The sequence below is a fragment of the Notothenia rossii genome, assembly GCF_949606895.1.
Source record: "Notothenia rossii genome assembly, chromosome: 5".
Taxonomy (NCBI): Eukaryota; Metazoa; Chordata; class Actinopteri; order Perciformes; family Nototheniidae; genus Notothenia; species Notothenia rossii.
The window spans coordinates 47,186,428-47,211,314 of NC_136903.1; the positions used below are offsets into that span (position 1 = coordinate 47,186,428).

The 24,887-nt window shown below is 41.6% G+C and overlaps 2 protein-coding genes across 2 annotated transcripts in view; one reads left to right on the forward strand and one right to left on the reverse strand.

Moving 5' to 3' along the window:
- LOC307039451 (receptor-type tyrosine-protein phosphatase gamma-like) overlaps nucleotides 1–24,887 on the forward strand; it is a 1,005,384-nt gene that overhangs the window by 587,025 nt on the left and 393,472 nt on the right. Inside the window, exons 3-4 of the mRNA XM_079681553.1 lie at nucleotides 14,519–14,701; nucleotides 20,386–20,534. Of these exons, the coding sequence (XP_079537679.1) occupies nucleotides 14,519–14,701; nucleotides 20,386–20,534 (332 nt within the window). The remainder of the gene's footprint in view (nucleotides 1–14,518; nucleotides 14,702–20,385; nucleotides 20,535–24,887) is intronic.
- Nucleotides 1–24,887, reverse strand: part of LOC307039445 (zinc finger BED domain-containing protein 5-like) — a 516,405-nt gene that overhangs the window by 233,684 nt on the left and 257,834 nt on the right. The window lies entirely within an intron of this gene.

Genomic DNA, 24,887 nt, shown 5'->3' on the forward strand with positions numbered 1-24,887 from the left:
TATAATGTAATAATGCCCACAGGGCTGCTTAGTATAAATGAGTCTGACAGGAACTGCACTGAACAGTTCAACATGTCCATTTGCATTAAATCATCTATTCATGTAAAATGTAAGAATAAATTATGCAGGCGGATTCAATCATGTATGTTCAAAATCAGAAAAGGTCAGTGAATGCAGGATAATAAAAACAGTTTGTGTTATATTTCTGTTATTTAGACAAGTAGAAATAGAAAGTAAGATATTGTGTTTTTTTTTTGTGAGACTGGGTTGGTGTTCACAATTGCCCTGTCCACGCTATATTTATAAGCAAAATATAATCAGAATAACCTGGAAATACAAGCAAGGTAGGAATTTCACGGCGGTCTGGCCGTTATGCCCCACAAATAATTGTATGTCCTACGGCCACCATGGCCTTTGTGCCCCTCACACTGTTAACATCTCGAAGTTGCTTTAAAGGTGTCAGAGCAGTGGTCTGGTCTCTGAACTGCATTATGCTGCGTTCACAACGGACGCGATACGAATATTTGCATTGCTCTAATCGCTGGAGTTTCACCGCGGCTGTCAGCTGTGTTTTGCTCCTGTCATTCAAACAGGACGCGCTGGAGAGGGGGCGGGGCTTGTATCCATGTAAATACTGTGGTAACCAAATTAACATATTTTACCGTTATTCAATTGTAATACACGTTTCAAAAATGATGCCGAAGTAACTACATACTGATAATGGTTAGTAAAAACCATGAATTAATGCTGTGATAAGTCTGCAGACAAGATGGCAGGCGAAAAACCTTTTAAAATGCGTGTTTTCTGAATGGAGATCGGATCGATCAGGCTAAGCTAACTTATAGCTGCTCCGTCCACACTCCCAACAACGTCATACAGACCAAAATAAAGCAGCGACTGTATTCGCCTTTACAAAGACAGTCTGTGTTTTGTTCATGTTTAACTTTTGTTCAGATTCTGAACAGATATGAGAAGCTGTGAGCCAGGGCTGCCAACATTTGAGTTCAGCTTGGAGTGAGATTTTTTTTTTGGTGAAGAGAAAAAAGAAGCGTTCATGTGTAGGCCTAAAGTGTTACAAATGTATTGAAAATGTAAAAACCGTACAAACTAGGTTTCCCATTAATTTACCGGGCGCTACATACACAGTGTACCCGCGACTCTTACAATGAAGGCTCGATAATCAGCTCAGCATATAAAATAGCATAGGCCCTATAGGTGTAAGTGCTATTTTATAAGTGGGGAGGGTCCTCACTTCCTCTAGGGGGGTCCGGGGAAATGCTCCCCTGGGAAGATTTATTTTTTAAATATTGAAGTTAAAAACATCAACATGGTGCACTTTGAGAGCAAAATGAATTTATGTATACATCTCTCAACACCCATATGAAACAGAACTGTAAACAGATTTTCTTTTTCTTTATGGATATTTTACAAATCACTCACCTTTTAAACTGTATTCTTGTTTTACTGCCATATAGTATTTCATAACTGTTTTTCATTTATTCTCATGAATGGTGACCAAAACCTTTGAGACCCACTGAGATAACAAGACTAAAGTTAACTATCTAAACACAGAGTCCCTTACTGAGCTGTAGTTATCTCTCAGTCTGACAGGACAGAGCTCTCCTTCTCCTTGTTTTAGAAACAGCTTCTATCCGTTAGCGTAGCTAGCTAACCAGATGCTAACAACAACAACAATGCAAATAGTGAGTTTGGTAGAAATATACAGTATGATAGTAAAGTTATTGAAGATGATTTTATATTATAAATATTCCCCAAAATTATTCAAAAGCATATTCTTCCAAACTCCTTGCTGTAGTATGACACACAGGAGACAGACTATTGATGCGTGTCGTGAGTTTGGTAGTAATAAGCTGTATAATAGTGATTGAATATTATTGTATTCTCTTTTTTCGGAGTTGTAGTTTGCAGACGGTCCCTGAGCACTCGTTTCTACTCCGGCTGCGGATAGAGACCAATGTAATGTGTCCAGCTCGGAGGACGGCGCGTACTGGCTTTTTTTGATCAAAATGTGATTTATTGTAGTTCGTTGTCAACCTTACCACGGTACTTAGGAGACGTCATTTGTGTCTGAATAACTTTTTGTTCATGAGTTATTGATCCGTGAAATCAAAATCTCCCAATATCGTTCCAACTTTACTGAACTAAGCCAGAAGACCGTCTCATTTCGTAGACCGCTCGGTTTAGTGTTCCTTCACTTTATTTGTATATCATGTGTGAGTGTTGGCAGCCCTGTGTGAGCTGTGAGTGCTAACAGCTAACGGCTGATCGGTTTGTTTTAATTCAACGTTGATGGCTGACATCCTCATTGCTGATTGGCTACCGCGAGAACGCATCAGGCAAATTTGACACTAGAGTGGAAAAAATTGATTAAAGAGACTCTCGTACACACACCCGCACCCTCAACGTGCAATACCGAACGCGCCCCGCTACCCGCACATATTGCCAATTAGTTCCGCAACCCGACCCCTCGGCACAGGATCCGCAACCCGACCCGAACCCGCATAGGCTATATATGAGCAGTGAAAACGTGCAGTTATTAACACACGCAGTTGCATATTTGTCTAAAAAAGCGTGGGATGTTGGTTATTTTCTCCATCTAGAACAGTTGTTCCCAACCTCAGATGATTTAAGGCCAAATAAGATATTTAGACTTTTTTTCTTTTTTTTGTATATAATTGTAACGCAATACATCATTGTCACTAAAAGCCTTGTCTCAACATTACAATAAAATATAAAAAATAATTGATTAATTAATTTGAATAACAATTCAAGTTAGTAGCTATTAAAGGCATAAAAAGATAGCAATGTATAATTCTTTCTTTAATATAAATGTTTCTTCTACCCGTAAAGTGTCCAAACCAGGCTTGTCTGGATAAGCGCATTGTTAAAACATAGTCATTGTCCATGCCGGTTTCAGTTGGATTATTTGTCACAGTTGCTCCGATCAGATCGGTCTCCTCCATTTTGTAGATTATTTACAACTTTTGAATCCACATAAACACATCGGCAAAATCCGGCTTACTTTGAGCATGTGTTTTAAACAGTTTAATCCCTTTGTGAATTGTTTCCACTTGCGTCGTCCTTTAATTTCTTCATACAGCGGGAATCAAAATGAATGAATCCTGAGTCCAATAACCATCAAAGTCACTCCAATAGTGCTCCTTAATTACGCTTTCATCCTCCTTTAACAAAATACATCACATTCATCCAGTTTGTGACAGTAGTTGTAGCATTTCTGAGACTTTGAAACTTTAATTACCGCCGTTGTGCCCCCCCCCCCCCCCCCCACACACACACACACACACACAAGGGGGGGGGGGGGGCACAACGGCGGTAATTAAAGCGCAACTTCCAACAGGAGTCATTTGGGGGGGCTCTTGGGAAAAAAGGTTGGGAACCACTGATCTAGGATGACACCAAAAGCCTCCCAGACGTTGGATTTCGCTCTTGAGGAAGTGTTATTGAAAATGCTGTATTCTCCGCTAGAGAGCTTCACCTCAGCCATTTCGAATGCGGCGCGCTCAGAAGCAGATTGATGCGCTGCAGAGGTTATTATTATGCGCGGTCCCGCAGGGGAGAGATCTGAGGATTTAAACATTAAACTAAATTATTATTATTTTAATATATTTATTATGCAACACCCGCGTCCCGACCCGCATCATCTTTGTTTTACCCAGAACCGAACCCGGAAAAAAGCAATAATACTAAGGAGGCATAGGCCTATATGATGATATAGAATAGAATAGAATATAATTCCTTTATTGTCATTGCACCAGGTACAACAACATTTAAAAAAGCAATCCTCGCAGTGCATTTCCACATAAAACGAATAAATATATATCTATATAAACATATACACACATACAAACATATGCTCACACATCCATACCAACATGCATACATGCCCGCACATAATTTAAATACAGTTTACAATATAAAAACACAGGGATGATATTTTGCATCTCTGATGTCGATCAGTTAATAAATTAATAAAACTATTAAAAAGTAGTGCAGTTGCAAGTTGTAACTGTTCAGTTCAGCGTGTGACGGTGTTCAGTTCTCGTATGGCTCTGGGGTAGAAACTGTTTTTCAGTCGGTTTGTCCTTGATTTAATTGACCTGTAGCATCTACCGGAGGGCAGAAGAGCAAACAGGAAGTGTCCAGGGTGTGAGGAGTCTGCAATTATTTTTGCCTGCTCTGTTGAGGCAACGTTGGCTGAAGAGTTACTCAAGAGAAGGCAGTGAGCAGCCGATGACCTTCTGGGCTGTGTTGATGACCCTCTGAAGGGATTTCCTGTCCTTTTCTGAGCAGCTGGCACACTACGTGGTTAGGCAATATGCCAGCACACTCTCTATGGAGCAGTGGTAGAAAGACACCAGAAGCTTCTCCTCCAGGTTGTTTTTCCTGAGAATCCTCAGGAAGTGGAGTCGCTGCTGGGCCTTTTTCACGGATGTTGTGGTGTTGATAGACCAGGATAGATCTTCAGCAATGTGTGTGCCGAGGAACCTGAAGGCGGGAACCCTTTCCACACAGTTGCCGTTGATGTACAGTGCATCTGGTGTTGTGCTGTTTTTCCTGAAGTCTATAATGAGTTCTAAAAGTTTGTTTTTATGGAGTTCAGAACAAGGTTATTATCTGAACACCACACTGCCAGTCTCTGGATTTCATCCCTGTAGGCCTTCTCATCTCCTCTTGTGATCAGTCCAACCACAGTTGTGTCGTCCGTGAACTTGACGATGGTGTTGGTGGGGTGAGTGGGGGCACAGTCATAGGTGTACAGGGAGTAGAGCATGGGGCTAAGCACACAGCCTTGTGGTGAACCGGTGCTGAGTGTGAGGGTGGAGGAGAGGTGAGGGCCTATTCTCACTGTCTGGGGGCGGTTCGTTAGGAAGTCCTTAATCCATTGGCAGATGTTTGGGGAAAATCCTAGGTCAGATAGCTTGGAAACCAATCTGCCCGGGATGACTGTATTAAAGGCAGAACTGTAATCAACAAAGAGCATCCTCACATAGCTCCCCTGGTGTTCAAGGTGGGACAGTGCACTGTGAAGAACAGTGGCGATGGCATCCTCTGTAGACCTATTTGCTCTATACGCAAACTGATTTGGGTCGAAGGTGGGTGGGAGAATGGTTTCGATGTGCTGCAGGACCAGCCTCTCGAAACACTTCATGATGAGCGGTGTGAGTGCTACCGGACGGTAGTCAGTGAGGCTGGAGATGATGTTTTTTTTCGGCAGAGGGATGATTGTGGCAGATTTCAAGCACGAAGGGATGATGGATTTGGAGAGTGACAGGTTGAAGATCTTTGTGAAGACCTCCGTAAGTTGGTCTGCACACTCCTTCAACACCCTTCCCGTCACGCCATCAGGGCCTGCAGCTTTCCTCGGGTACACCGCTCTGAGCACACGCCTCACATCATGCTCCTGCACATTGTGACTGATGGATGCTGGTGAGGTTGTTGTGTCCGTCTCTACTGCATTGACCTCAAAACGAGCAAAGAAACAATTAAGTTCCTCTGCCAGTGAGGCGTCCCCGTCAACCGTTGTGCCGTTATTGTTCTTGTAGTTGGTGATGTGCTGTATAGCTTGCCACACCCGCCGTGGATCGTTGTTGGTGAAGTGGTCCTCAATCTTCCTCTTGTAGGCTGCTTTGGCATCCCTGATGCCTCTCTTCAGGTTGGCTCTAGCTGCACTATATTGAGCACTATCACCAGACCTGAAGGCGATGTTTCGGCCCTTGAATAGAGCTCTGACCTCCTTCGTCATCCAGGGCTTCTGGTTGGGGTATATCTGAATACGTTTTTCAACAGTCACATTATTCACACAGTTCTGTATATAGCAGAGTACAGTTGATGCGTACTCCTCCAAGTCCTGAACCTCAAAAATATCCCAGTTAGTCCTTTCGAAGCAATCCTGTAGCTGCGAGGAAGCTCCTTCAGGCCATGTTTTAACAGTCTTTCTGGTGGGTTGAGTTTTCCTCCTGACAGGGGTGTATGCTGGGGTTAAAAGGATGGACAGGTGATCTGACTGCCCTAGATGTGGTAGTGGTACAGACATAAATCGCTTCTTAATGTTTGAATAGGCCTTATCCAGTGTGTTTTTACACCTGGTAGCACATTTTATGTGTTGTACAAACTTTGGGAGAACTGTCTTTAAGTCTGCATGGTTGAAATCACCAGCTATGATATGGGCGGCTTCGGGATATGTGCTTTGTTGTGAATTGATAGCACTGTGCAGGTAGCCTAGCGCTATTTTAGCATTAGCATCTGGTGGTATGTAGACGGCTGTTACTATGTTAACGGTAAACTCACGAGGGAGGTAAAAAGGCCTGCATTTCACCGTCAAGTACTCCAGGTCTGAAGAGCAATGACTGTTCATGATTATGGCGTCCTTGCACCAGTTGTTATGTATGTAAATGCATAACCCCCCTCCCCTGCTCTTACCAGAGTCGATGTTTCTGTCCCAGCGGTATGCTGTTCGCCCCGCTAGCTCAATGGCTCCGTCTGGGATAAGTGGGTGTAGCCATGTTTCCGTAATGATCAGGATGCAACAGTCTTGTACGTATTTATTTTCAGACATCTGTAGGTTTAGTTCATCCATTTTGTTGAGGATGGATCTGGCATTCGTGAGAAAGATGCTGTTTAGCGGTGGTTTGTGAGGTTGTCTCCTTAGCTTAGCCAGTTGACCGAACCGGCATCCCCGCTTCTGCTTCCTGCTCCTCCTCCGCCTCCGATGCCTTGTGGAGCCGACAACACTCCACGGAGAGCCCGGTGTCCTGGCTATCTCTTCCGGTATATTGTGGGAGTGCGAAAATGCACTTGTTATCGCCACATTGCACTGTAATCCTATCGTAAGTAGGTCCTTGCGGCTGTACATAGGATTCGCACTGCTAACCGTAACATTGGCTAGTAGACATACGGACGAAAACACACATAGAAAGCACAGAAAGGAAGAGCTACGAGCCGCTGCGACTGTGTGACTGTGCGCGCCGCCATCATCATCCGCTTCTCTCTTCTATAATGTTTGTCATTATTGATATTAAAAAAGTTATTTGTTTTCCATGTCAATTGTGTGTTTTTCTTATCAAAAAGAAAAATAAGCAAAGACCGTGTACACTTGTGCTTTGAGACAGTGGAGCAAATATGGTCAAGGGAATGAGACTTGCTGAACTCCCAGACCTCAGCTGCACAGCGCACTCATTGCAGCTCGTGGTGAATGATGGTTTGTCAAGTCAAAGAGCTGTCATAGATGTCTTTGCGATGTTAAAGAAGTGTGCCACCCATTTCCACCACTCGATTCTTGCCAGGCAGCATTTGAGGGCCATTCAGAAGGACCTTGGCCTGCCAGAACCTATAGTCCAGGCTGTCCCGAACAGGTGGAACTCAACGCTCCACATGCTGCAAAGAGCACTGGAGCAAAAGCCTGCTCTTAGCATCTAGGCCGGCGAACACGGAGGATTTTGCCTGTCCTGATTCTCACCAGTGGGACATTGTGTCCAATTTGGTCGAAACTCTCATCCCAATAGAGGAACAACTCCTCAGCGTCCTGCATCACTCCATGTCTGATTGTGATGAAGATGATATTTCAAGGTGAAGGACCCTCGACACAAGGCATCAGAACACTCAGGCAAGACATGAGGGAGAGCCTGGAAAAACGTTTCCCAAAACTGGAAGAAACAAAGATGGCGGTGCTGGCATGTCATCCTCGCTATAAGAATCATGTATTCTCCTCTGACGCTACACTGACCAAGGCCAAATAATGGATAAAAGAGGATTTGACCAGTCAAGAAGAGCCTGCTGCTGCAGAAGATATCAGTGAGGAAGAGCCTCCTGCTTCAGAAGATATCAGTGAAGAAGAGCCTGCTGCTGCAGAAGAAATCAGTGAGGAAGAGCCTGCTGTTGCAGAAGATATCAGTGAGGAAGAGCAGGCTGCTGCAGAAAATATCAGTAAGGAAGAGCAGGCTGCTGCAGAATGGACCAATGAGGAAGAACAGGCTGCTGCAGAAGGGACCAATGAGGAAGAGCCTGCTGCTGCAGAAGGGACCAATGAGGAAGAGCAGGCTGCTGCAGAATGGACCAATGAGGAAGAGCAGGCTGCTGCAGAATGGACCAATGAGGAAGAGCAGGCTGTGTGATCGACAGACGTAAGGGGGCTCCACTCCAGTGGTGGAGACAGAATGAAGGGCGCTTCAAGCTACTGGCCAAACAAGCAACAAAGTTTCTTTGCCCACCACTCTCGTCTTTTCCAAGTGAGCGGGTCTTCAGCGAAGTCTTTGCAATCTGTGAGAAGAACAGAAGCCGTCTCACCGGAGAGCATGCTGAGCAACTCTGCTTTCTGCACCATAATCTGGTGCTGCTGAATTGGGAATACTAAATGAGACTCAAATATCAGAACAAGTTTTAGTAGTTTTTATTTTATTTGTACTTTACTCAGGGTCACAAACCAGTTATATTTGGAAACTTTGATATCTCTAAGACAATTATCTGTCAACATTGAGTATTTATTAATGAAAGCAACATAAACATGTAACAAGAAAATATACACATGTCTCACAAATTAAAATGAGTCCTATCAGATCAGTTCAGTTCAGTTCATGAAACTAGCTTCATAAGAAATGCTGCTGGAAGCTCCCTGCACTTCTTGTTTTAAGATGTTGAAAAGTTTAATTAAACATATGCTTAAAGGCATAATACTACATTTTGACACCAAGATTTTCTGATTTTACTGCAAATGTATACCGGCAGAGATGGGGTTGTTACTAATATTTTTTTATATATTACATATTACTTTAAAAAAAAAGTAATACATTACAATACTTCGTTACTCTCAACATAAAAACGCGTTACTTTACTCGTTCGTTACTTTACTCGTTACTTTACTCGCCGAGCACGTACGAACTGCGCATGCGTGAGTGGCAATAACTCTCCTTACCAGCAGGCGGCGATAGTGTGTATTCGTCATTCAAAACAGGCAACAACCAGAAGACAGAGAAGAAGAACAGACTATGTGATATAAACAAACAACAAATAGCGTGTGCGTTAGCTTCACCTTAGCATGTGTTCTTTGCAGGTGTTTGTTGAGGTTTGACGAGGTGTTTACAGCAGTGGATAACAGCTTCTGGCCTGGACACAGTTTGCACCTCACCGTCACATTCCTGTCTATTCTTCGGACGAACTCAAAATAATGGGCATACCTCCACCCCTCGAAAGTTATCGCTGACTCGGCCATGTTTATGTAGCACTGCACGTGCAGATGTGGACGCGCAGATTACGTACATATAAACCTGCGGCGGAAACCCCTCTTGTCTGTTAGTGTGATTATGAATGATTTTTAGTAAGTAACGCGTGTCGGGGCTATGTTAGTAACTGTAGTGTGATTACTGAATTATAAAAGTAGCGCGTTACACTACTCCGTTAGCGACAAAAGTAATATTATTAGAGTAACGCGTTACACCCAACTCTGTATATCGGTTCCAAATATCGGTTATCGGTCTCCTTGATTACTAATAATCTGTATCGGTATCGGCCTTGAAAAAGCCATATCGGTCGATCCCTAATTTTAAGATTTACATCCATCACCAAAGCAGGAAGCACTTTATGTACCTGCTTAACATTATCCTTCTTCTGTGGAAAGAAAACCCTGCACAGTTTAACCAAGAGAAATGGATCCCCTGAAGTAAAATATAGATATTTAAAATGTTTCAAATGTTGCTGTCTGAGCCAATGCAAGGCCTTTTGGAGGTCGTGGGATCATGCATTGCTTTGCAAGACTTTGTGGAACATGTTTTTTTAGATCTGCGATGTGCATGTCTAGACCTGTCATTAATTCAATTACTATAAAAGATATAAGATCCTGCAACACCTGATTGAAAAATGATTGGGTAGCTATTTCAAATAATACAGTACAACATATGTTGTGGTGCACTAAGTCCGTCTCTCACATTCAGCCACTGCACTGGTGTAATGGAAACTTTACACACTTCCAGAGGGAGGTGGATTTACAGGTTCAGCGCCTTTTTGTGAGTCCGCCTATTCAGCACACGGCATCTTAGCCATTAGCCAGGTGTGTGATTGAGGTTAGCGCTCTAGCAGTCATGCTAGTCTCCACTTCCTTTCTCCTTTACCTTTGCACTCCCCCATACTGCTGCTTTCAGCAGAAATTAGCTGTATTAAGGCAGTGACTAATCGCTTCATGTTTTCCCTTCCGCTGCATCTGCCGACAGGCAACGGCTGTCTGGATCTATAGGTAATGCTAGCCTTATACGAGAGCCAGACCACCTCAATCAATAGCCACCCCCGGGCAAGGATGGAGATGGAGGAGAGGGGATGGAGAACAGGATGCCTCCTAATTCAATGAAGTAGACATTACCCGGTGCTCGCAACGCGCCAGGGCATGAGTAATCATAGACAAATTCATGTTGGAGCCCAGTATTGCTTTCAATTAAGGGCAGAGTTTAGAGCGAGTAGGGTGCATAAAGTGAAAGCCAGTGTTAGGGGCCAGCAGAGGGAGGGGGGAGAGAGAAGGAGAGTTTCAGACAGAGCTCGGATCAGTTTCTGTTGACATTGCCAATTTGTAGCCGAGGTCTTCTTCAGGCATTTTGCAAAGCTGCAAAAGTCGGAGTAATGCCTGACTAACCAGTTCACCCTGAAAAACCGACTGCATCCACAGAGGCCTCCTGAACTGTTGTTGTTTTCCAAATACCAGAACATAAGTGCATTATAGGATGCTGCTGATGGAATGGTTGAAAAACAAATGCTGAAATGAAATATAACATGGATGGAAGGTTCAAATCCAAACAGCTCACAGTGATGCTTAAAGCTGATGGAGTACAGACACAAACACAGGGAGACAGGGATAGTCATGAAAGGTGTCTGTGGTCAAAATAATTTTGTTTCATTAATACTTGATATGACAAGTATTCCTAAAGTTTAGAATGGTATCTCTCTTTGAGATTAGGTGAATAAAGGCCACATATGTGTTTGTTGCCTTATGTAACATACCTTGCCATTGTAAATGGACTGGTTCTCACTACATATAGTGACAAATATCAGCTATTAATGTGTCAAACATGAGCTTTTATGGTATACTTGAATAGCTCAAAATGCAATAAAAACTCAAAACACAAATTATTAGCACAAAAACAAAAGCGAAACCTTTAAATTGCAACATATAACTGAGAAACAGTATGTGAGATTATCTATTTGTATTTGAAAATGATCATGCAGATGTCATTATAGTTTGAAGTGCTACAGGGTTATTTAAGCTCTGACAGAGAAACACATACATTTACCCATGACACCCATCCTCATGAAAAACATCTACTATTGGAAGTGAGGTTGCAGTGTAATTGCTTTACCATTTAAAGAATATGGTTTCATAAAGGATATGTCCAATTGTCATTAGAGATCCCCACTAATGCACTTATCCTGCTACTGTCGGACATACGTATTCATAGATATTGTACACGTGGAATGATATTCATCATGTTTTAGTGAGAAAATTAAAAGTGAGTGGGATCAAGAGATGTTATTCATGAATGCATTCCTATAGAAATGAATTGTAGACATGAGGCGTACGTTATTTTGGTTGATCGGGAATCGAATCGGTGACCCTTCGGTCTCAGGGGCAAGTCCCTACAGACTGAGCCACTGCCCCCCTAAACTAAATATGAGTCATTAACATACGGAATAACAACTATCAAAATACAGCGTGTACATAATGCAGGATTAGACTCTAGTCTTTTCCATGTTAGTTCCACCATGTGCTTATACTGTATATGTACGCATATATTTGAAACTGTTTAAAAAACTCTAAAAGACTGGCTTTAAAAATCACGAGTCACGACAGAGACATTTTAAACTTTTGAATCTTGCATTTCACATTTACACAACATGCTTCTGTGTGAGTCTTTGACAAGTTACCACCGAGCATCCTCACTTCACATCTGCATTTTTAATCACAGATGTGTGGCCTTGATTTGAGACAGGCTTTTTATTCCAAATGCTTCATGTTTTAAACGTTTGCTCATATTTCACTAAGACGCTAAGTTTGTAGTTGGAAATACATTGCATTACTGTTAATATGTACAGAATAATGTGCTTAATTCATTCTGTATCCAAAGCCATTGCACTGCAGAACACTGCATACTGTGTACAGTATATACTTTATATCAAAGATAAATAATGTATATATGAGCAGTTTGATCTTTAGACTTCCGGACCCTCTGCTGCTGATGAATTGAGGACTGACCCCTCCTTTGTTCAAATTCATTGGCACATTCAGAGCCTAATGGAGTGTAGAATGGGGGTCAGAACACTCACACCTGCATGACTGCTCTCTAAGAGACTTGCTTCAAGTCCTTTTAGTGACAGTGCCACACATCTAAGAAAAGCTTGATTTCCCAAACTGCTATGATGCACAGGTTATCCATGATTAATGATACTTCAGTTTCCCAATGATCTGATGCAAACTAGCCAGGTGAACAGACCTTCTCCCGCCTCTTTCAGGCAGCGTGTGAGATTGGATTGTCCTCATTTGTTAGCCAACTGGATAACTGCAGGAGGGGAGATCTCAGTGCAGCTTTGGGAAGTCACTGAATCTTGTATAGCAAAATATAAAAATGAAATAACTAGAAGAATATTAAGAGGAAAGCTGAATAGATGCAACAGAAACAGTGAGAGATTTTTTTCTTACATCTGATAATAAGATTCAAAGTTCAATGTGTTTCTCTGGCAGAGCTAAAATAACCCTTTAGCACTCCAAACTATCCTACTGACATCTGCAAGAACAACATGATCATCACAAATATAAAGAACGCCATCTCATATACTTTTTTAAAGCTACATGCTATATCAATTTAATAAATATTGTTTGTATTTCATTTGTATTACTTTTGATAAATAATAAATGCATCATAAAAGGAAATGTCTCACAAAAATATTTTCAGTTAAAACATTATTAGTAGCTTATATTTTGTTTATATCTATATGCATAGACAACACAGTCTCACGGCATTTCGTGTTATAGTCACGAAATTAATCTATTGTTTCGTGCTCACCAACACGATTTCCCCATTTTTTCCGTAAGTTTTGTGCTTGCACCAAATAATAATAAATTGGAAGGAAAAAAAGATTAAAAAAATACAGATTTCAGTATTCTGAGGCTCTGACCACACGGCGGCGTGTGTTGAAGCTTGCCGGTGGGCTTGTCTGAAACTCGACCAACAACCAATAACATGAATCTCCCGCCCGGACACACAAGCACGCGGTTTGATTGGCTAGAGCTTGTACTGGCATATCATTTGATTGGCTGACGCTTCCGTCGAAGCTTCAAAAGTTGAACATTGCTCAATTTTTGAAGCGAGCAATGCGAGCAACGCGAGCAAAGCGAAGCAACGCTCCCAAAATGCAGTTCGTCAAAGCGTGACGTCACCCCATTCAAAGTGAATGGGCAGAAGCGTTGAAGCTTCAACGCACGCCGCCGTGTGGACGGGCCGTGAGCCCCATTTCTTTTCCTCGCGGAAGGCAAAAAAACTCAGACATTATACTATTTAAAATAAAAGGGTTAGTTGGCTCAGGGTAAGATATTGAGTAAGAAAATCTTTATCCTGTTAAGCCCGGTAGCCCCCATCACAACCTATCACAACAATATTCACGAAATAACATTTAACAACCTATTAATGTTTCATACCGACTAGAAGAAACTCAGCTAACTGACGATATGAACAATTTTTACCGAAACACAAGTCTAACGCCAAGCCTCTGAAATAGCACTAATGCCCCTTTCACACCAACGCGGTTCCCGTTCTAGCTCCGTGCTTGCGCTCTTCTGGTTCGGAACCGGTTTTTCTTTTCAGCCCCCGTTTTGTTCACACCGCCCAGAGCCCAACTGCTGCTTCCGCGGCTGCGTCATGAAGTCACCGTTTACGTCGCTGATTTTCTCTCCAACGGCGCTCACAACAACAACATTGCGTCGGGTCGATTACCTATTCCTGCCTGTTGGCGTCAGCTGATAGAGGTTATAGTGCTTTATCTTGTTATACACAATGTTGATTATTCTCTGAGACTCAGCTAAATACATGAGTCTGGGGTAGAGATCTTCAGAATTGGTTGGGCATCCGCTGTGTCACCTCGTGGCACAGCACATGTCTTGTGAATTCTCCGGCCGAAGCTCCAAATAAACCGTTAGTGTTTGCCATCAAAGTTCCTGCTCTCCCTGTGTCTCTCTGAGTCCTGTCTCCATTGTTTCAGAAGTTTCCATTACATTTACCACATGAATGAAAATGTTTTGCTTTTTCAGCAGCTGCTTTGGTTGTGATCTCATGGAGTTTATTCTGTGAGCAATGCCTTGGCAATGCACACTGTCAGCTGCTTTCAGAGGACATGAGATAGTTCTGAAATGTCATTTTTCTGTGAAGTATCCTTCCAAAGTCCACTCAGTTTTACATCAAAGCGTGTCCTTCTAGTGATGAGACCCTGCTTTACTTCTTGTCTTCCTCAGGTATTTATGGGCCAAATGAAGGATGGTCGTCAGCCTACCCAAAATGCAGAGAGAGAAACCAATCACCTATCAACATCGTCGACCAGGATACCAAAATATCCACCGAGTATCAGGAACTGACACTGGAGGGCTTTGATGCTGAATCCTCCAATAAGACATCCATGAAGAACACTGGAAAAACAGGTACTGCAAAGACAGCTCGGGCTGCTGGTGAGATTTGGTTCATAGCTTATTGCCTTATATTGGATATGATTTCTTCAAAACTCATACTGACTGAAATGTTTGAAGTATTATATTGAAAGAGTGACTTAAAGGAGGGGTAGGTAATTTTGGAGAATCCGGCTCGAGTGCGCTAGAATTTGAAAATACACAGCTGGAAAAAATCTGCCACTTCCTTACAGAGCCCTTCCTCCAAAACACACGAACGCGCACATGACCAATGAGGGCACGAGATAAGTTTGTGCACAGATGGAAGGCTGACAGGCAGGTAGGCCTTCCAGTTATTTTAGCCGGGCCGGCTAAAATGATTGGTCGTGCTTTTTACAGTACTACAGCTTCCACAGATTACATTTTTTTAATGTTTTTTTTGTCAAAGCACTTAAGATATTCATTGCTATCGGGATGTTAAGAGCATTCCATGGAATATAACAAAAAGTGTATCTCGAGCCGGTTTCTCAAACTTACCTACCCCACCTTTAAATGTTAGCAAAAAATATGTGTTGTCGAGATTTGTTAAGCATTTTAGAGACCTTTTTAGGTCGTCTTTATTCCCAGTTTTTCACACACACATAGTTTGTAACTGGCCCCACTAGTGACAAGATAGTTTTTTATTTGAACTTTTAGTTTGTTTGTCTTTGGTCCAGAATAAAATAGATTGACATTTTCTGGTCTAATTGCCTTGAAACTTGGGAGGACCATCAGCTGATTCTTAATTGTGTACCATTTGTCCAATGTTGGACATGACAAACTACAACCCCTGAATGACCCCTTCCATTTATTAAGTTACAATGTCATGTTGCCTGTTCCTGACCTTCAAATTGAGTACAATTGCATCAGAACTGGTAGTTATTCAATGGAAAACTTGTTAAAAAAACCTGTATTGTAAAATAAATATAAGTTACCTTTTCACCATGGCCTTTGATCCCTAACCCATCACAGTCCCCTTGCTTCCACGCCTACTGTTATGTATTTAATTTGTACTTCATTATTTGCCCCTTTTGTTTGTGTGTTTGTTTGTTTATTTGTTCTTGTTCTTGTGTAATCTATTAGTATTATTATCATTATAATAATATCTAGTCACAAACCCCACATGAGCAGTTAGTTAAGAGTCATGCCAGATTTAACGACATAATGTTTGTTACCATGCTGTGTCAGACCACAGAGAAGAGGGAATGGAAGCTGAAGTGTCACACAGATAATAATCCGGCTCGTATTGGCAGGTGTCTGCATGTCAAACCTCTGTTGCATCACCTCCGAGCTCATGATTATAAAACAAGACAGGTACAATATGCAGCAAGTCATTTATGATGAGATTACACATCCCATTATCATTCAGACATGCTGCATCCATTTCAGTAGAAGTGCCATGGCAGGTGTCAGTGCCTGTGGGATTCAGCGCTGTGCCCTCTGAGTTGGGCTCTTTCGCATCTCGAGGACCCTCCTCGCCAGACACATGTATTTTTCACAATTCCAGGTTGTCACTAAGATGGATGATCCTTCCCCACAGTAGAGAAATGGAGTTGAAAGGCTTTTGAGAGGCAGAGACCACAGGTGGTTGGCAGAGCTGTTGACAGCACTCTGAGTGCTGCCCAGAGCAAATCTGTGTGTTAAGCGCTATAATGTTGTACATCCTATCGTTTGCTCAATTGAGAAGGATTGTGATGACACATCTCAATAAATTGCCAATTGTCTGTCGGTTTACTGTAACTTCACTAGGGTGTTTGTTTTATTAAAGCTTATCCTATTAGCCTTAATTACAGGTAGCAACACGTAGAATTTGAACATGGACAACACTCTGTGTCTTTGTCCATAGTATTTGGACATGGACAATAGTTTGGTCAAGACAGCAGTACAAAAATAATAAATAAAAAAGGTTGGATTATGTGAATCAGATGTCACTTTTTGACCAAAATTGTGTGAGTAAAGAGATGCACATTTCTGCTTTGCATCCTTTGTGGAAGCACCATAAGAGTTACTGCATGCAGGATTGTTTTTCAGATGTTAGCTGAGTGTTATGATTTACAGGAAACAGATCACCCAGACCATCCAACACCTGGAGTGTTCACCTGCGTTACACTTTCCCACTCACAAAGCTGCCTCAGAGATGTAATTTGCTTCCTCACTGGGACTCACACGTCAGCCTTAGAAGAGTGTGATGGAACAAATTAAAGAAACACACCTAGCATTTGCTGCTTAAAACATATCATTATATTATTATTTGTCCTATACAGTGATAGCTAAAGTATGTATATAACGTACCACAAACACTGCAGAGTACTGGAAACAGCTTGCCTCGCTCACTCCTTGAGCACAGTTAAAGTAAAATGTTGTCTTTTATTTTTCAAACCTGACTCACTCGTGTCATATTCAGCTTCAACATGTTTAGACATTGTGTAAATTAACCTCGCGGCAAGTATAACTCAAACTGGCTATATGACAGTCTGGTCATTGAAGGACAGAATAGCTAAAGTCTGAGGTATCCTTCCATGCTTGCAAATTCCCCCAGCGGCCTTGTTTCCATAGCCTAACTGTTTTCCTTCCCAATTTTCAGTGACTGATTAAGGTCACAGCGAGTGAGTAAATGTCCTGTCCAGCTCCCAGTCATAGCATCATGGCAATACGTTGTTGAGATGTGAGACATCAGTTTGTCTGAGTGCAGGTAGCTTCATCAGGCGAGGCGGGCACAATGTGGAAGTGGACCGATGAGTGGACCTTCAGGGAGAGGATCACCAGCGCTGACACCCGCTGGCAAAAACAGAGGGATAGGAGTGAGAGACACAGGCAGGGAGAGAGAGACCCCATCAAAGCATGACAAATACCCTGACACGTCTGATGCAGAGGCTCCTTCAGCAGCTCAGAGCATCCTCCGAAGGCCACCCAGAAATGGATGATGATGATGAGGATGATGATGATGATGATGATGATGATGATGATGATGATGATGATGATGGCCACCTGCAAAGTACCACATTCAGCAGAGCATCATTCGAATGGATCTTGGGTGCATGTCGAGAGCCATGTCAAAATGCAAACTGAAACAGCTGCATAACAAACTGGCGTGAAGCTTCAGCTCTCCCCCTTAAATAATGTATCTAAAGAGACAAATGTCCCTGCATTTTCTTCGCAAACTGTGAATAGACTGTATCTAAATGCGTTTTATCTGTGGAGGGATCACCTGCTTGATATGCTGTGATGAAGCTGTGAAGGCAGGCTGGGAGGCGGTGGATTATCCCCCCCCCCCCCACACACACACACATATCCTGCAGAACAAACCCAATTCAGAGTCTTCACAGTAGTTTTATTCATGGCTCAACTTCAACTTCTTTAAATTGAACGTGGAGTCATCAACATGTTATCGATGGGATGGAAACAAGTTGTTTCAAACCATTTAATAAAACGGACACTACATAATATACAGCTGTTTCTTTGTGGGGTCAAAATGTGAATGTAATTATACTACATTTAGGAAAATGCATGAAGTTAGAAATGTATGGGTCTTGATAACGCAGGGGAAAAAAATGACCCACTTGGTGATTCCAGTGTTATTTATTAATAATTTGTGGCGCTTTAAGACAAAATGCTATTCAATTTGCTGAACATATTTAACCGGCAGCTTCAATACTCAAAGCATAAGAATAATATCTACAGCTCCATCAAACAGATATACAATGATTTAGGTTCCAGATACACTGAATTCTTTTCAACGCAGAACCCTTAACAACATGCCGACCTGGAAGACAGACCCCCCCCACCCACACAATGCTGCAGGATCCAACCAGGTGCTTCACTGTGTGCTCAGAGAGGGGCCGACCAGCTGGCTGATGTGCCAACATCTTCCCCATATCTCAGACCACCACCATCATCATCATCCCAGTGCAGAAGAGTCTGTCCTGCCTCAGTGACAAACTCCCTGTCACATAAATGATAATGAATTGCTTTGAGATCCTGTCACCTGTCAATTGACCCCATCCAGTTATCATATGGCCCCCAGAGGTCCTCAGGGGGTCCCATTACCTCTGCCCTACAGCTAGCCCTGTCACACCTGAATAACGAGAACACCCTGAGAAAGTTATTTATTGATTCATGTTAAGGTTTAAAATGATTCACCAAGAGCTGGTATGAAAGGTTGGCCCCTTGGCACCTGAAGGTCTCATCTCGTACTCAGATCCTGGACGCATGGGGGGACATTACAAAACCACATATTTATCTCTTGCAACTCTCTTGCCATATATGACAATTTTTTATTTTTTTATATTATATATTATTATTATTATTATATAACAGTGTAAGGGACACAAGGAGGTAAAAGGTACGATAAATAAAGCAAAAAAATAATACTGATCCCTCATGGTAAAATGAAGGAAGACATAAGACAAAATACATAGATATATAAAAACCTATACAATTAAAAAATGTAATATTAAATAAAAATAAAAAAAAGGGAATAATAAAGGTAATAATAAAGTTTAAAAGACCAACTTAAAAGGAAATGTCGCTAATACAACTGTAAAATATATAATAAGTATACACTGTATATGACTAGTGCGCTGTGAGGTCCCACTCTGCCAGCACAAACTCTGTATCTACAGCTCCTGTGTGAACAAGTCAGATATCATTGCTGTTGACCTCAGCCAGTCAAACAAATGCACATCCCCAACCAAGTGTCACTCTGCCCCAGCTGTCTGTAGAGAGCCGGGCCTCCGAACACCACAACATTATGCCCACCTCCTACTTGGGAACCTTTAAGAGTGTCCTGGCTGCGGCTTTTGTTTTTTCAACCAAGTAGAGATTTAACCACGCCCTTTTCCGCTTGGCTGAAGCATTGACGCAGCATCGCCATTGGAGTTATCAAATCCTACATGGCAAAATCTTCTGAGTTAAGAGAGAGCCTGTTTTTTGTTTTTTTGAGGCACGGTTGTGTTTAAGACCTGTAACAGTATATTGTGCATAAAAATCAAACTCACGTGTTGGTTATGAAAGATTAGAGGTAACATAAACGCGGAGAACAAAAAAAGGACCAAGGACTGAGCCCTGAGGCACTTTAGTGGAGAAATGTGAGGCTACAGATATAAAGTCACCAACGGCAACATATTTCCTATTACAAAGATAGGAATACAACTAATCTAAAGCTGTACCCTAAAGACCAAGCCAGCACTAACATTTAGGTTGACCTCCAAATGAGGGGTTCTATTAATCTGGGTAGACTGTTGTTGTGTTTACATCCTGTCTGATATTCTGACTGCCGTTGTTTCTTATATTACTTTTGCATTTTCATGTTCTACACTAATAACAATCATAAGCTCAGTGTGTAAGCTCAATATGTAAAGTGCTGTCTCTATAAATGGGATAGAACTTTCTGATGAACTATTGCTCCACTGGTAAAGGAACACAGGAATCCTTTCAGAGAAAAGATACATGGGAAAATATGAGAAAAATGCACATCATTTTTTAACATTAAAGCATGGAAAGATGTCGCAGTACAGACACTAAATACTGAACATGAGCAGAATATATCCTCTTAAACAACAATCATCAATGTCTTCTATTTCTTTAAAACGTACTTTTAACTTTGTATGTATGTTGAAAATGTAAAATGAAATTAATTATGACTCTTTGTCGCTCTATCTTTGTCTTTGTCTTTCTTCCAGTGGCCATTATTTTAAAGGATGACTACTTTGTTCGGGGAGCAGGCCTACCAGGGAGGTTTAAGGCAGAAAAAGTGGAGTTTCATTGGGGTCCTAACAATGGATCTGAAGGTTCCGAACACAGCATTAATGGTCATCGTTACCCTGTGGAGGTAAGCATTTTCTAAGTATAAACATTACAATATACATTTTGAGACCTCCTCAATTGATTTCTAAAGGGAGTTTCTCGAGTCTGGAGAATGGATCGCACTTTTTACTGGAGCCAGTAATTTCGACTCCGCACAAAGGGGGATGTGTCTGGTTAGAGCTGCAATAGGATGAGCAATCATGGCTGAGTGTAAAAGACTGAAACACCGTTCTATAAAGGCAAACACTGCTACAAATGTTTTTTTGTTTTTTTGTATTCATTTATTTTGAACAAACAGTAGTGGGAGTGTCTTTACTCTTGGCAATAGGTCACAATCAGTGGTGGGGTCGTTACTCAAAAAAAGTAATGTATTACACATTGCTCATTACTTAAAAAAAAAAAAAAGAAGTTATATATTACTTTACTTCTTTACTCTCTACATAAAGTAACTCATTACATTACACTTTACATTACTTTTGCGTTACTCAGCAACAGCCTACTGTGTAGCCAAAACTTAAAACTAAGGCCAAATGTTCACACTATTACTATTGTAATAAAGAAGACATAACACAAGTTAATAACAGTGACAATTCTAGTTTGTGCTGCTTGTTCGGAGTCGGCACACACTCAACATCATCACTCTGGGCTCAGGGGTCTTTAGCTACTAGCTTTGTGTTAGCATGTTGCCTTTGCAGGTGCTTGAAGAGGTTTGATGCTGTGTTTTCAACAGTGCACCTTACCGTCACATTCCTGTCCTTTCTTCAGACAAATGTAAAATAATGGGCATACCTCCACCCCTCGAAAGCTATAGCTGTTGTTGATGACTCAGCCATGTCTCTGCACTGCAGCACAACCCCTGTGACAGTTGCATGTGGACAAGTCGTGCAAATGTTACGCAAATACAAACCTGCGGCGGAAATCCCTAGTAACTAGAAATATTTAAAATTGTTAAAAGTTAGACTTATCACATTTACCAATCTCATCTACCCCTGGAACTAGCTAAACCAGTTATAAATATGTTTCACTCATTCACTGGATCAGCGAGCTGCATGATACAGATGGGCTGTCAGGAGAGGTGGAGAGGGGGAGAGGAAAAGAGGAAAAGAGAGGCTCCGTTTATTAAACCCGCCGTGTTATTATCCAAAGTTACTGTAAACTTCTGAATAATGTAGTAACTACTAGAGTCTAGCCTGTCAAAGGGAGAATCTATTCATTTTTTCGCGCAATGTTGGGCAAGTTACTTCCAAAATGTAATATATTACATATTACTTATTAGGCTACTCTCTTTTGAAAGTAATAAGTTACATTACAATATTACTGTCTCTGAAATGTAATGAGTTACACTACTTTAGTTACTTTTTAGTTACTTTCACCAAAATAACCGCAAAAGAATGGCTAGGTATTTTAAATGCTAAAATGTAGTTATTGTACATCCAGTGAAGGGCAATGTGGTATAACATAACAACTGTAGGTCCTTAAGGCTACTAACAACTTTTATTACACGGCTTAGTCGAATACTCGATTCTGATTGTAAATTCTTAACATGTGACACGTTGTTAATACACCAGTGCAGGCCACTGTCAAGGACTATAATGAAGATTTCTAAGGAGGATCAAGAAAGAGAAAGGAAAAGAGGTTAAAAGACGGAGCGCTGGACGTCAGATAAATCACCAGAAGAAGGCAGAGAGGAAGTAAACCATAACAGGACACGGAATGGGCTCTGTAGTTTGTTTAGTATATGGCCATGTACAGGCCCGGTTCCAGAACAAAATGACTCAGGGTGCAACTGAGATTACAGGGGGCGCAGCAGTAGTAAGTTTACATGAGCAATAGTGGCCGGCAACAGCAATGAAAAATATTATTGATGGTCCCCAATGAACAGATTATGGCATTTGTTATGTTTTGAAACCAAGCAAGTGAGAACATTTCAAGTGAGTTAAAAGTGCAATCCTGAAATATTTCATATAGTCCAAAGTGGGCTATGGCAAAGAAAAGCACAAAAGCTTCAAAACTGTACTGATAAAACAAATGAGAACATATTGTAAATCAAGGCAAATATTATTTGAACCAGCTCATGGTTTGAAATGGCAAACATTGAAAAGCAAAAGTCTTATTAAAACCATGTACTACATCATCACCTTGGTCCCATCTCTGGGAAGAGAATATTTACTGTGCTTAAAAACTGGTATCACATCATCATGTGAGGTTGACTTTGTGACCTGGAGAACATTTCAGCTGCAACATCAGCTCGTTGATAAGCTTGGGATATGAGATTTTTTTGTAGCCATTCGTGGTGAAGGCATCTGTGCTATTGTATGTATTATTTTTGACCCAACATTTATACAGGCATGGCAGAATATGGCACTATTTTCACATGAATATTCCATTGTCTATTTGTATACCACGAGCTGCAAAATGACCGCCTAACCCCACTGTACAGGCAGGTACTTGTTTAGACATACCTGGGCAGGCTCTGTTTTGCCGTGGTATCCTGGCACCTGCGGGCCGCAGAGGGGCCACTCCAGTCAATGGGTGTTACCCCACCAGCGTTACGGCTAGAAGCGTCCCAGAAGCGTCCCAGAAGCGTCCCAGGAGCGTCCCAGAAGCGTCTCGGGCTCTGCGCTGGGCTCCGCTAAAAATAGGCGAATGGTCTATTTTCGACGTGAGGCGTGGAAGTGGACCGGTCAGAGCATCCAGTCAATCCCCAAAATAAACTAATTGTGCAGGCCCTATCCCTCCGTAGTCTTTCAAGTAGGAGGAGAAATGCCAACGTTCTCCTCCGGTTTAGAGGCACTGTGTAAATGATATAGAATAATTATTTCATTTAATTTCAAACCTTTATTTATCCAGGTGTATCCCATTGAGATCATTGATCTCTTTGTCAAGGGGGACCTGCTCAAGTAGGTTCCACATGAAACATAAAAACATAAACAGAACAACAAAAAGGACATCTTACAGCAGGGGTGTCAAACTCAAGGCCCGGGGGCCAAATCCGGCCCGCGACCTAATTTGACGTGGCCCGCAAGATCTTGCAAAGAATATAATATACAATACAATTGGTGTAATTGTTGAATATTTACTTTCGATTATTTGCCCTAGACTTCTGCTTTCAGACGTAGTTATTTAGGAAGATATTACCAGATCTGATAATAATCCAATGCAGGGGCAACAATGTAATATAATACAGTTTTATATATTTATATATACATTTAATATATATTATGTATTTACATATCTATATTTATATAAATTACAACCGGCCCTTTGAGTGCAACCATAATGCTGATGTGGCCCGGGATGAAATTGAGTTTGACACCCCTGTTTTACAGCATCATTACAGGGTTTACAATGTACATAACTATCCACATGAGCAGGTACCAACAGCATCCGATTGAGTAGCATCCAACCGAGCTTTAAAAACATTTAGTGGCATCAGATTGCTCAGTTTCCATTTCAATTGCAGACTATTCCAAGACAGAGGAGCTGCGCATCTAAAAGCTATCTTCCCTAAGAAAGTCCTAGCAGTTGGCACATTTAATAAAACCACAGCATTCGATCTCAGACAGTAGCCACTTACAATTCGCCGTGAGATCAGGGAGCAGATGTAGGATGGAAGTTTGCCTAACATGGCTTTGTATATAAAAATGTACCAGTGACTGAGCCTCCGCAGTTAGTGAAGGCAAACCAGCCCTTGCATACAGGGTACAGTGATGGGTTAATGCTTTACAGTTTGTCACAAATCTCAGTGCACTGTGATACGCAGCATCTAACTTGACCAGGCAGGTGCATTCATATAAATCCAATCACCATAGTCTAGCACAGGTAAAAAGGTCACAGTGACTAGCCTTTTCCTGGCCTCAAGCGAGAAACAGGACTTGTTCCTGTTGAAGAAACCTAGCCTAACCCTCAGTCTTTTAAGCAGGTTATTGACATGACGTTTAAAAGAGAGACAATCATCAAGCCAGATACCAAGGTATTTGTAACAGGTAACCACTTCAAGTTTTATTCTTTGCGTAGTTACAATATCTAAAACAGGCTCTGGTGTCTTTTTAGCTTTTGAAAAGAGTATTACCTTGGTTTTATCAACATTTAAAAGAAGCTTTAGTTCAGAGAGCTGAGTCAGGATAATGTTAAAAACAGCTTGCAATTCAACAACAGCCTCCTTGATGGAGGGACCTGCACAATACATCACGGTATCGTCCGCATAAAAATGTAAGGTTGCTCCATAGACATTTCACCTAAACTAATGATGTAGATGGAGAATAAAAGTGGACCTAAAACAGAACCTTGTGGTACACCATTAGTAATGTTCAACCACTCAGAAGACAGCCCAGGTAGTTCACAAACCACCCCACTGCATGGCTGGATATGCCAATAC